This window comes from Anolis carolinensis, chromosome 5 (genome assembly GCF_035594765.1).
Source record: "Anolis carolinensis isolate JA03-04 chromosome 5, rAnoCar3.1.pri, whole genome shotgun sequence".
Taxonomy (NCBI): Eukaryota; Metazoa; Chordata; class Lepidosauria; order Squamata; family Dactyloidae; genus Anolis; species Anolis carolinensis.
Genome location: NC_085845.1, coordinates 188,600,248 through 188,613,630, shown reverse-complemented (window position 1 = coordinate 188,613,630; position 13,383 = coordinate 188,600,248). Strand labels below are relative to the sequence as shown.

The 13,383-nt window shown below is 39.2% G+C and overlaps 1 protein-coding gene across 5 annotated transcripts in view; it reads left to right on the top strand.

Annotated features, from left to right (window-relative positions):
• mical3 (microtubule associated monooxygenase, calponin and LIM domain containing 3) overlaps positions 1–13,383 on the top strand; it is a 236,803-nt gene that overhangs the window by 136,748 nt on the left and 86,672 nt on the right. For 3 of the 5 annotated variants that reach the window (XM_062983115.1, XM_062983116.1, XM_062983114.1), the window contains exons 7-17: positions 43–143; positions 2,386–2,643; positions 3,067–3,182; positions 5,887–6,013; positions 7,785–7,878; positions 8,222–8,369; positions 8,543–8,739; positions 9,907–10,019; positions 10,359–10,421; positions 10,963–11,136; positions 12,404–12,496. In XM_062983115.1, coding sequence (XP_062839185.1) covers positions 43–143; positions 2,386–2,643; positions 3,067–3,182; positions 5,887–6,013; positions 7,785–7,878; positions 8,222–8,369; positions 8,543–8,739; positions 9,907–10,019; positions 10,359–10,421; positions 10,963–11,136; positions 12,404–12,496 — 1,484 coding nt within the window. The remainder of the gene's footprint in view (positions 1–42; positions 144–2,385; positions 2,644–3,066; positions 3,183–5,886; positions 6,014–7,784; positions 7,879–8,221; positions 8,370–8,542; positions 8,740–9,906; positions 10,020–10,358; positions 10,422–10,962; positions 11,137–12,403; positions 12,497–13,383) is intronic. The other 2 variants (XM_062983117.1, XM_062983118.1) reach the window with 1 other exon arrangement.

Below are 13,383 nucleotides of genomic sequence, written 5' to 3'. Positions count from 1 at the left end.
TCTGAATGTGGGCTCATACGTTACTATGTATGTTTTCCTTAGGCATTGATTTAGAGAACATCGTCTACTACAAAGATGACACCCACTATTTTGTCATGACTGCCAAAAAGCAGAGCTTACTGGAAAAAGGAGTAATATTACATGTAAGTGTGTTGTTTGCTCTTTGAAATCTTAGTCAAGTCTTGATAGATAAGAAGATTTGTTTTTGGTTTATTTTAGAAAGGACAAGGGTTTGCAGTATCAGTTGACAGATTAATTGGAACTTAGTTTTGACATTTTGGTGGAGTGTGCTTCAGTTTAAAGAGACATGCTCTGAAAGTGGGACGTTTAGTACTTCTGGCAGCAGTGGGTTTTGTTCTCTGAGGATTATTACCTTTGAATGACAAACTAAGAATTATTTCTATGTTTTGTCTTTTTGGTATGTCAACATCCCTATGGATCAGGGATGGCTGATGATGATTTGCATGCTTTGAGACTGAAAGATCTTTTATTGGAGACTGTGTGCCAAAAAGTTTTTTGACAGTTTTGCTCAGGGGGAAAATAATGTTTTCTAAGGTTGCAGCAGAAATTCCAGTTGTAAAAACCTCAGAACAATCCTAAACATATCTACACAGAAGTAAGTCCTAGGTAAATGGGATTACAGCCTAGATTGCTTGAGGGCCTTTTCATACTTGAGTCTATGTGCTTCCTCAAACTATGAAGCTCTTGATGCCTTTTAATGTTAAATCTAAAGAGGAATTTGCAGGGAGAGGAATGCAGGCCAGAAGCAGCATTGTCTCTATCATCGTTCTACTATTCTCTCAGCCTTAAGGGTTAGTTCGGTGGAGAGAATTATGTGGGTCTCTAAATGTTGTACTTTGAGTCTGATCTTTCTTCATCTTTGGCTATGCTGATAGGGCTGCTGGGATTTACAGTCCCACAATATCTGGAACACTGCTTTGTTTGGACACCATTTGGTATGGTTCAAAAACCCACTGGGTATTCCTCCATACACATACACATTTAAATTTTTCTTGTATGTTTTTGTTAGTCTATAGATCTTGTGTTTCTTAATACAAATGCTGAGTAATGAAATCTTAATCTAGCCTTGTAATATTAGTTGCTTGTTTAAGGCAAGAAGGAACTATACCTGGTTTGGCACATTAGCAACAAACCGAACCTCCCAAAGATTGTTCTTTCCTTTCTCTGGAGGGCCACATTTACATGCGGAATAGTTCATATTATATTTACAGTTTTGTGGCAGTGGGAAAGGAGAGAGAAGGAGAAACAAAGACAAGTGGGCCCGAGGAGTCCGTAACCACACCCTAACACATACATTTTACTCAAGCACACTTTAAATGTCCAATAGAAATGAACATCATCTGGTCTAGATTTCATGAGCTATTGTTTATTGGTTGTTTCTTTTGTTTTGTTTTGTTTTGTTTTGTTTTGTTTTTTTCTGCAAATTGTTTGAAACTGCCCAGATTTTATGATGAGGAGGACTGTGGATATGTTAAAAGATGTAGATAAATAAATATATTCTTGAGGCCATTCTATTGACATTATTCCACAGCTGTAATTCAAACCATTTGGCTGACTTGTACTTGGCTATCATACCAGTGTTTTAGAATAGTTTAAATTGGCTGATTTTAAGGTGTCATAAACTTTGAGCAAAGAGTTACCCCTTACATAATCCAAGAGTAGCATCATCCAGAAATAAGATCCTGTGTGTAAAGCTACTGTAATTGTAATACAAGAAGATAGGAAATCATTTTATATTGAACCAGGCCATTCTGCCAATTTAAATACAGCATTGGCTACACAGATCTCCATGGTTTCTTCCTTTGGTTGTCTTGAAGAAAAGCAGAATTGGCACCTTTAAACCATAATAGAAGTAAAATTTGTATGGTCTCTTGCCAATATTTCATTGGTAACTGACTTAATAAATGAGTGGGTAAGGGTCTTACTGGTTGCAGGATGTGGGAGTTGTGTGTTTTACAGGGTCAGATATGGAACTTATAGTGATTAAAGGAAACATGTTTACAGTTGAATATAAAATGCAAGAGGAGTGAGGTGTTAGTTTAATCACTGAAGTATGACTGAAACAGTTGTTTCCCCTAAGATTCTCTGAATGACATCAAAATAAGCATTCTGGCTCATAATGAAAAGTGCTTGTGAAACTCAAATACCAGTGTTAGTTTAATATCAATATAAGGGGCTTCAAATTGTGTATTCTCAGTCTTCCCCACAATTAATTCCAATTCTTTTCTTCCCTATTGTCATACTGTGGAAATCAAATCAGCTTCCAAATTATTCCTAAAGCATCTCTCATTTAGATAGTTTGTCAGATTGGAATGCTTGCCCTCAGGCTATTTTGCAGGGACATGATCTTTCTCTCTCATCCAGGACTACGCAGACACTGAGCTGTTACTTTCACGGGAGAATGTGGACCAGGAGGCTTTGCTCAGCTATGCCAGGGAAGCAGCAGACTTCTCAACCAATCAGCAGCTGCCATCTCTGGACTTTGCCATCAACCACTATGGTCAACCTGATGTAGCCATGTTTGATTTCACCTGCATGTATGCCTCAGAGAACGCAGCCATGGTTCGAGAAGTAAATGGTCACCAACTACTCGTGGCTTTGGTTGGAGATAGTCTGTTGGAGGTTGGTTCTTTAAATAGCTTAAATTTCTTGCTTTTGTGTCCTTAGGTTTTTGTCATATCCCTCTACAGACCCCAGGATGGTGAATGTGTATTGTTACCAACATTGTACCAGTGATATAAATAGGAGCTAAATGGACTACAAGCATCAGGTCACATCTGATCTTGGAAGCTAAAGCAGGGTCAGCCCTGTTTAGTTTTTGGATGGGACTAGTGGGCGGGTGAGTGACGTGATGGCACAAGTGCCAGGAAAGAGGGTCCTGCATGCTAGCAGTTCAAGGAATAAGGGAACACTGAAATATTATAACACTAGTTTACATGATAATTGTACAAAGGCTCAGTCTGAGTCTGGATCTTAAGCAAATTATCCACTGGGCTCATTGTCTTTTCTTTCCCCTTCACATTTCTTCTTTATGGTTTGTTCCAGCCATTCTGGCCAATGGGAACTGGAATAGCCAGGGGCTTTCTTGCTGCCATGGATTCTGCTTGGATGGTACGAAGCTGGTCATTGGGAACAGGTCCTTTGGAAGTCCTTGCAGAGAGGTAATGCAATGCCTGTGTCCGTGTGGGTGGGTATACAAAAAAGTGAATTAAGTCCAGATGTGAATATATATATATATATGTGTGTGTGTGTGTGGAAGTTTTTCTGGTAGCGCTTTAGAAAATTAGTAATATAGTAAATCTGCATAATTTCTTGAAGAAACATTTGAAACTTTTTACATGTATGCTAAGATCAAAACTAATCATAATTCAGATACTTTTTAGTCTCCTTACACTATTTAACAACATTTGAAAAAAATTATGTTCCTGATTTGAAAGTGTTATTCCTATTTAATTGTGTGGTACTTACATTGAAAGTAGTTGTTATACTTCAGAAACTTCATTTTTGTGGTGGCCACAAACTATGTTGAATTGGTTGTGACTCGAGATATTCATTGAAAAAGTACAGGAAAATGTGCTGCAGAATGTCCCGGAAAAGCAAAGTTTTGCAGTTTAGTAATTTTTTTTGATGTGTTTATTATAGAACCAATTAGGAAATGACATTTATAATCCAGGGACAAAAATCATGTTACATAAAGTTATCTTCCAGTAAAGAACACAGTAGGATTTAAGCGGGATTTAAAAAAAATAAAGACAAACAATTATAGAATCATAGAATAATAGAGTTCGAAGAGACCACATGGGCCATCTAGACCAACCCCTTGCCATGCAGGAAAAGCACAAAGTATCCCTATGTGTGTATCCCTATTATGTTGCTGAACCACCCTGTTGCCCTTCATTCCCAGACAGTGCAGTCAGTGGAGAAGCATGATGGGATAGTAGTTAGTCAACATGTGCCAAAAGGAAGGTTTTTTACCCTGAAGTTGAACAGAGAGATCCGCCCAGTGATGCTCCTAATGTGATCCTTTGGGTGTCTGTTTGGATGAAAGTCTCGCTAAATTCCATGAAGCTTATTCCCAGGTCAGCATGAGTAGATTTGTAGGTGTAGCAAACTCTCTGATCTTGGCACATGTATATTACTTCTGAGTTGATGGCAGAAGAACCCGTGGTGTAGTCATTTGAGCATTGGAGTCTGGCCCTGGAGACTTAATGGTTCAAATCCCCACTTGGACATAGAAACCCACTGGATGCTTCTTGGTATGTCACACACTCTCAGCCTCAAATAAAGGCAAAGGCAAAACTCCTTTGAACAAATCTTGTCTCATGATAAGGTTGTCTTAGAGCACACATGTCAAATCTGGCCTCCCACATCATTTTATCTGGCCTGCAAGGCTTTCAATGCCAGAACAACATATTTACATTTATACAATCTTATAATTACAAATGGCCCTTTGAAAGCAACCATAAGGCTGATGTGTCCCTCGGTGAAAATAAGTTTGACACACTTCCCTTAGAGTCACTATAAATTGGAAATGACCTGAAGGCACACAACAACGATAGAGGGACAATAAACAGGGAGAATTGATCCAGATAACAGATGAGAAGGTTTGACTGCTAGTGTAAATTAGGAAGTGGAACATTCATTGCTTTGTCATGAACAAGGAGTCAGATTAGGTCCACACTGTACCAGCACCTCACAACTGTTGCTGAAACAGATCCTCCCTAAAATGGACTATTTTGAGTTGAACTACCTTTAAAAGCCTTTGGCAGTAAACAGCAGAATGATTAAGCTCAGAACTATTCTTCTCATAAATAATTATTTCATTCCTTGTCCCATTTGTGTAGTTATTAACTTCTGGTGCCATGCCCAGAGGAAGAGGTTATGGTAGATATGAACTGTATTGAAAAAGCAGATATAGTGTTTATCAAAGAACATGTGAGAAATTAAGCAGCCTTTATTTTTACCAATAAGTACCACTCTAACCAGACTGTATTCCTAACTATTTATGAATTCTGGTTATGGGTTTCTCCCAATATTCCCCAAAGTCTCAGGCCTTACACTGGCTCAGAAATTCCTAACAACTGCACGAGAGAGTGCACCTTGTCAGTCACTGTTATTGTTGAACAGTGAGGGCACCTACATATACAGCAGATACAGTGTTTCCCACATGCTGATGGTCAATCAAACACAGTTTAAGTGACTTTGAATAGGAATATAACCAGTGCTGGCTGTTTTTTATTACCTCTTCTACTCAACAGGAGGTAAACATTTCTCTTTTCTGTTGAACGGAAAAAGTGAGTCTTGAGTACATGGGCAAACTAAACAGCTCATGAGGGATTGTTTGAAATCTAAATATAATCAGCTAAATGTCAGAATGGCTTGTAAAACGCAAGATTAAAAAAAGACACTGTTAATAAAAAGAAGGGAAATTGTATTGGTTCATGAGTAAAAGCAAACCATGCAATTGGACAATATTTTCATTAGTGCCAACCAAATCTTTGTCATGTAAGTGTTCAGATTTCAAGTTTTTCATCAATCCAGGAATGGGAGGGGAAAAGATTTTTGTTAACCTTACATGATTTCTGAACATAGTATGCTACACTTCTAGCTTTCATGTGATCTGATCTGTTCTTATTTTACAATGCAGAAATAATAATCCACATGATATGTTCCTCTTTTGTATGTTTGAAGTTTGTCTCTACCATAACCTCTTTAAACAGTGAACATAATACCAGAGGGCAAAAGGATTACTATGCAGTGGGACAAGCAGCTTAACCGTTTGATGGCAAATAGAAACAATTAAGGAATAAAATAATTTGATCTGAAAACAACTGCTGTAAAAGATACTGCCATTCTGTGTCTTAGAGAGAGTATCTATAGGTTGCTGCCTCAGACCACCCCTGAGAATGTGAGCAAGAACTTTAGCCAGTACAGCATCGACCCTGTCACTCGGTATCCAAACATCAATGTCAACTTCTTGCGGCCAAACCAGGTAAGCGCTTCAGTCACGAGCACTTCCAAAATCTGTGATGTGTCTGCCTGGAACTGTCTTCGTTTAATGCCTCTGGGATCAGGTGTGGGACAGATTTGTGGGGCAGAGATCTAATTAGGATTTTGGCCAACTGAATGAGAAGAAAGTGTACGGCACAGCTTGGAATATTTACTTTTTGGATTGCAGCCTCAGAATTACCCAGCCAAACACCTATTAGTAGTATACCTGGGGAATTTTGGCAATGGTAGTCAAAAGAACTGAAGGTTTCCCAGTTTTGATGAGAAGAAGTTGGAAATGTTAAAATATGGGGAAAGGTACCTGCAGAACTCTAACTAAAATGAGTTATTTTGAGTGCATGGTACTTTTAAAAATGCAGTTGAGCAGGATATGAGAAAAAGGTCTTGCAAGCAGAGCTGAGAGGAATGACTGGTGCTTTGGCTCTCAATCTTGGGGAAAAATGGGCTAATAATAATAACAACAATACAATGACTGATTGAGTAGAGCAGGCAGAAATAAAAATTTGATAACATGTAAAAATGAGGAGAGCCAGCGTGCTGTTGTGGTTTTGGCATTGGAGTGGGGCCCTGGGAGAACAGAGTTCAAATCCCAGCTTGTTTGTGAAAATGCATGTGATGACCCTGAGCAAGTCACAAACTCTCAGATTCAGAGAAAGGTAATGGCATCTCCTCTGAAAAAATCTTGCCAAGAAAACCATGTGGTAGGGTTGCATTAGGGTCACACAACAACAGCAGGTGTTGAACCTATAAGTATTCAGATATGTCACTAAAGATTAAAACATTAATGCATGTTGCATATGCCATATAAAGTTGCTTTTCCAACACAGACACACACACCCCACACCTGAAGTTTTCAAACCTTTTCTGTTAAAAAAACAACAACCATATTCATTTATTTTAGATCCTGGTTTTCCAGAAAGTCAAAAGAGTTGGGGCACCCCCAAATCCACCAAACCCAAATTCACAAAACAATACCAGCAATTAATTGTTTATTGAGTTAATTTATATCCAGCCTTTCTCCATGTTTGAGTTCTGCTTTCAGCCACCTCGAGTCCTTTTGGGGAGTGGGGGTGGGATATAAACAAAGCTGCTACTATTATTTATTTATTTATTTATTTATTTATTTATGTATGACACAGCAAACAAGATAGATATGCTGGATTTCGTTTCACAAAATCACAAGTCGAACACTTCCCAAGCGTTTAGGACTCTGTGATGTATTTTCGGATGATGCGCGCAGATCCCAGTAGGGTAGCCTTTTGCAGTTGGCAGATCGTAATTTTGTCAATGCCTATTGTTTCCAAATGCCGGCTGAGATCTTTTGGCACGGCACCCAATGTGCCCATCACCACTGGGACCACCTGCACTGGTTTCTGCCAGAGTCTTTGAAGTTCAATCTTGAGGTCCTCATAGTTTTTCCTCTTGTTTTTCATCAATGCGACTGTCACCTGGGATGGCGACATCAATGATCCAAACCTTTTTCTTTTCCACAACTGTGAGGTCTGGTGTGTTGTGTTCCAGAACCTTGTCAGTCTAGATTCGGAAGTCCCACAGTATCTTTGTGTGCTCATTTTCCAATACTTTTGCAGCTTTGTGATCCCACCAGTTCTTTACTGCTGAGAGGTGGTCAACATCACATTATTATTATTATGGCAATATCCGTTCTACGCCTGTATCGTTAAACAAAGGCTTTCTTTTTTAGACCATTCTTTGCCCTCTTGATGTGATAGATCTCATCTTTTTGAAATGCACAGGTACGTCATTTGTATGATACTGGAGACTTGAAAGATATACACCTGGAAATAGAGAATTTGATGAACTCCAGAACACCAAAGTTGTCAAGGAATGGTGAGCTCCAATTCTATCCTATTTATTTGGTGCCATTTGCTCCTTTTGCTTGGATTTTTTTCCAAGCTGTTTTGTGGCTTGTGAAGTCCTTTGATCCTCTCAGTCTTTTAAAATGTGTGGTTCATTCTTCACGTTATTATGCATAGACAGGAGTATAAAAAACTTCTTTGTATATATAAGGATGATAACAAAACTTCATTTGGCAGAAAGTCAGAGTTGGGTTATATTTTTGTAATGTGAGGAAGCCGTTTGTCGTGGTGGATAGCAGTACTATGCATACAAAATGAACAAGATTTTTGTTCTGATCAGATGTTCAAGATATCTCAATATTTATTTGTTTCAGAGTCGGTGGCTCGCTCTAGTAAGCTCTTGGGCTGGTGTCAGAGGCAGACAGATGGATACGCTGGTGTAAATGTAACTGATCTTACAATGTCTTGGAAGAGTGGCCTAGCACTATGTGCCATTATACATCGATATCGCCCTGATCTCATGTAAGTAACTGAGCTTAAAATGAAGAATTTCATTCACATGCACAATTATCCAAATTGCTGGAAGGGGATATTATGAGGAAAAGTCTAATGATAGCATTGTGAGTTAGGATGAGAGCCAAGATAGTTGTGTTTTCCCAATTAAGTCCTGTCACAATATATTTTCTCTATTCTAGAGACTTTGATTCTCTAGACGAACACAACGTAGAGAAGAATAATCAGCTGGCTTTTGATATTGCTGAAAAGGAGTTTGGAATCTCTCCGATCATGACTGGCAAAGAAATGGCATTGGTTGGGGAGCCAGACAAGTTGTCTATGGTCATGTATCTCACCCAATTCTATGAAATGTTCAAGGACTCCCTCCCTTCCAGTGGTGAGTGGCAAGTGGCCTAGCACATGAACTGCTAAAAATTGTGAATGGAGTGATATTAAAACGGTAAAGTCTTAATCTCTTGACGTCTAAGAAGTTGGGATCAAAATGGTGATTTTCCTTTGAGAGCAGGTGATTTAGACAACCATTCAAATTAGGAAGCAGAAGTTAAAAGCAGTATCTGTAAGGGAGCTTCTTGGATGGACCAAATTTATTCCGCTTCTAGTCCCAGGATACCATACAGCCATCTTGGGGGACGTAGGTGTTCTTAGAGAGGTATCATCTTTAGTAGTTTGCTAGGTCCTCCAATAATAATAATAATTTTATTTTTATACCCCACCACCATCTCCCCGAAGGGACTCGGGGCGACTTACAAGTGGGACAGAAAGTCCAACATACATACATACATACATACATACACATACATACATACATACATACATACATAAAACAATGCATTAAAACAAAACCACCAATAAAATAAAATAAAAACATCATAAAATAAACAATCTGTATAAAACATAATTGCACATAAGAGAAAAACAGCAGCATTGAGGCTCCATCAGGCCTTGTTCAACAAGAACCAATGACCATAATTATAATAATGGGTGTGACCAGGCTATAAATGGGTCAGGCATGAGATAGTGCAAAACCATATATGTTAGGTGCCTCTCCAAGGCAACTCTGTGGTAATTTTCAGAAAAAGGCACACCTGGAAAACCTAGAAAATTCTTAGAGAGACCATTTTTCTGTGGGTGTGATTAAGTGAAATTGCAGCAGTGGGTTCCATGGTTATGGGGATCTTACTGTATTTAAGGTTCCTCAACCATAATGATAAATGTCTTTGGCCAGAAACACGGAACACAAGTGCTGAGTATGCAACTTGTAGAATAGTCTCAGTGTTTTCATTATTTTCTGCCAGTTTACTTCCATGGATTAACTTGTTAAGGAGAGTGGTCAAATATGGCCTGCTTGATCCTGAATTTTCTAGAATGTAAACACGATTAAATGGAGGGTTAATTTGTACATTTTGTGGCAGAAACTGTCGTCAGATGAAAGCGTAGGGATAGAGGGTAAGGAAGGCATAAAATAATTGTAAAAATGCTTAGAGTTTGGACTTTATAGGAGACTCTTCTTAGGAGACTCAGTTTGCTGTGTTTTTGTTTACAGACAATCTGGAGCTGAATGCAGAAGAAAAAGCTGCTTTAATAGCTAGCACCAAATCACCGATCTCATTTTTCAGCAAATTGGGCCAGAGCATCTCTCGAAAACGGACACCGAAGGTAAGTTATGGTTGCCTTGGAAGAAAGCTTGCAGGAAGCGTGCTCATGAACTCATAATTATACAATTCCAGAGAAAACAAGGAGAACACAGGGATCTCCTAGTGGACTTTGGATAACTTGTATAAAATAGTGATAATATAGAGGTCCACAGAGTGTATTCTGACATACAGTTCAATCTGGTTTTTCATACTGGGCTGGGAATTGTTTTTACATACTGAAGGCAGGGTCACAGTTGGCAGGTTTGACAGTGTGGATCAGTGGGATTGGGCCCTACTAAGCTCCTCCAACTCTGCAAAAAAAGTGATAGTCCGCACAAGCTTTTCTTCTTTTTGTATTTAGGATAAAAAGGAGAAAGATCTAGATGGTGCAGGAAAGCGGAGAAAAACAAGCCAGTCGGAAGATGTAAGTAACAGTGTTTCTAATGGTCTTTCCCCAATAATCTGTGTTTTCATGCCAGAATCTTTCCCATGAAAGCTGTTAAGCCAGAATTTCATATCAGCTACTTAATTAAGTAACTTCTCCTGCCTCTGCAATCTGATGGAAACATCAATTAGCCATGCTCCATTCCCTGGCAGAATTCTTTACCTAAAGAAGTTGTAAAATAGCCGGAAACAGCATACACCCACAAATGTTTGAAAGGTGCTTAACCAGAAATATTTGAAAGGCGCTTAAACTAATTTCCAGGATTATGTTTCACAGACACTTAGCTTAGAGGAAAAAATGTGGTTGGAATAAAGTGGCACTTCAGACTGTAAGTTTACACACCCAATAGAATGGTCATCTATACAGCAAACAAATGAAAGGTTAATATTTGTTAGTAACTGTCAGGTTAATAACAAATGCCAGGAAGAGAGATATTTTCTAATATTTTCTTTGCCATGCTAGTTTTCTATGTGTAGGAATGATTTTGTACAGATTATTACATTATTATCTGGTTTTCCAGGAGGACACTTCCCGAAGCTACCGAGAGGAAAGGCCCACCCTGGTCAGCGCCCTGACAGAGAGAAGAATTGATGCAGCCGTTGGGAATCAGAATAAAGTGAAATCCATGGCAACACAGCTGCTGGCCAAATTTGAGGAGAATGCCCCTGTACAGTCCTCTGGAATACGAAGACAGGTACAAGAGCGCTTTTTATGTAGTATTTATTGGCAGGAGAGGGGGCGGAGATGATATTAAAATAATTAGACTTTGGTCAGAACAGAAACAGGGTATCCCTGGGTTCAAGTACAGGACATGCCTGTCATAGGTTAAGCTGTGGGGATCCTCTATTTTCAGACACTTGTGAGTTTTTCAGTGCTTTTGAAGAAAGCATTCTTGGAGCACAAAAATTGCAAGAATGTTGCTCATTCCTTATCCGGGTCCTACGAATGGCAGGGGCCTGATCAATCTCTCCATGTCCATCGATTGCAAATAGCTTCTTGATAATATTGGTATTACCCACTGCCCCTTCCCATTAGCCTATATATCTTCATAGACTGCTATCTGTTGAACATACAGGAAAACCTATGGAAAGTGTTTTCCCATGAATTACTCCATATATAGACAGCTTTCTGCTTGGGGAAATTGGTCTTGGTACCCAAAACTATCATCACTGAGATGTCCAGATCGTTTAGCTTGCTGTCTAGAATACAGATACGTTTTTATCATGCAAATAAACCATTTTATCATGGCCAGCAAACAGTGAGTTGCAGGTACATCAATGATACCACGGCCTTTGGAGAAAGAAGTAAATGGATTCATGCCAATTTATATGGCTCATGCAGTGTCACAGCTTGGAACAGTTCTTTTTCTGTCAGAAGCACCCAGCCCCAAAGTAGCAGTGTAAAAAGACAACTTTTCCCAAGTGCTGGACTTACCACACGTTCCAAAGCAATACTCGTGTCTGTAAGCAATCCTCATGAAAACTTAATTCTTCCTAAGAGGCTAGGCATGAAGATCTAACAGAAGCCAAGAAGTTCTCACATAAACTTTCCTTAGCCTCCTAGTGCAGGTTCTTTATCCCTGTCCAGTTTCATTCATCTTTAGTGATAAAGGAAGAAAGGACAGAGGCCATCAGAAGCCTCAACATTCAAAATGACATTCATTTCCAACTTAAGCTTATTCAAAACCCTCAGCTGAGACCATAGTTGATATTGGCCTTTTTCATGGCAAGCTGCATCTTCATTTTCCTTTTTTTCTTTATCCCGCCCTTTTCATGAAATTTATATTTTGTCAACTAATTTTTCCTTACTCCATATCCCCCTCCTCAATGTCTGTCCATTGACCACCCTGCCCAACATCTTCCCCATCCCCTTGTGGGTTTCTTTGTGAGTTTTGTTTTACCTTTTATGTTACTGCCCTCCGTGGCCTCCATCCTGCTTACTCTATGACCTGCATGCAACAGTCTGTCCAGCCTTATCAAGAACGTGCTCTCAGCCAGCCAGCCTACCGACAGAGAGAACAGGCCCGTCTTGCCCCCTTACCTCAGTGGAAACAGGTAAAACGGAACAGAGTGAATGACTGTGATGCTCACCCCACCCAAATTCGCACCCCCACCCCTTGGCTGTTGCTTCTTCATTTCAAACCACCACCACTATTCCTGTCTATGAGTGTAATAGAGATCTCTTTATGAAGTGGATATAGCTTGTATCAAAGGCATTCTTTAAAAATAGTGTCCGTGGGGGGATACGTTCTTGGGCTTCACGTGGATATGTGAAACCATGGATAATAGTGAACGCTATTGAAATGAAGAACCTCTGACCTAAGAACACTATAGTGTCTCAATGGAGGACCTGGAAGATGACTAGAGAGGCCATATTTTGTCAGAAGTAGATTAATGAAGCCTTGGATACCAGTCCCATGGATATGGGGGTCAAACTGTATCTTTTAGCATTTGTTTTGAACATTAATTGTACTTTCAAATCTGTCTTATTTGGTCTTTTTTCCAGTCATGGGATCACTGTTTTGAAGGGTATTCATCAGTATTCCTTATCCTTCAGTTTGTTCGAGCAAGATTTTCATTTTTTGGATGAGAATAATGGAATCAGTCAATGACTCTAACATAGGGGAGATCCAAATCACTGGAAAACCAGCCCTTACTCTGTATTAAAGCCACAAACACATACGATGAAACATACCTAATTCTTGTAATACCTTGAAAGGAGTTGGTGATTTTTCAAGATTCGGAATAGGAGGTCACTGAGTACCAATCAATGTGTTCTGTCTTAGGTACATAGAACTGCCAACTGTCCCTTTCTTTAGCACTGGTACAATCTTTTTGCCATTGCTATATTCGACTTTGAACTTGTTTTCAACTTCACTCAGTTCCATTCTCTGAAACATTTTTGTTTTTTAGCAGATGTTATGTTGACTGCTGCTTTGTGA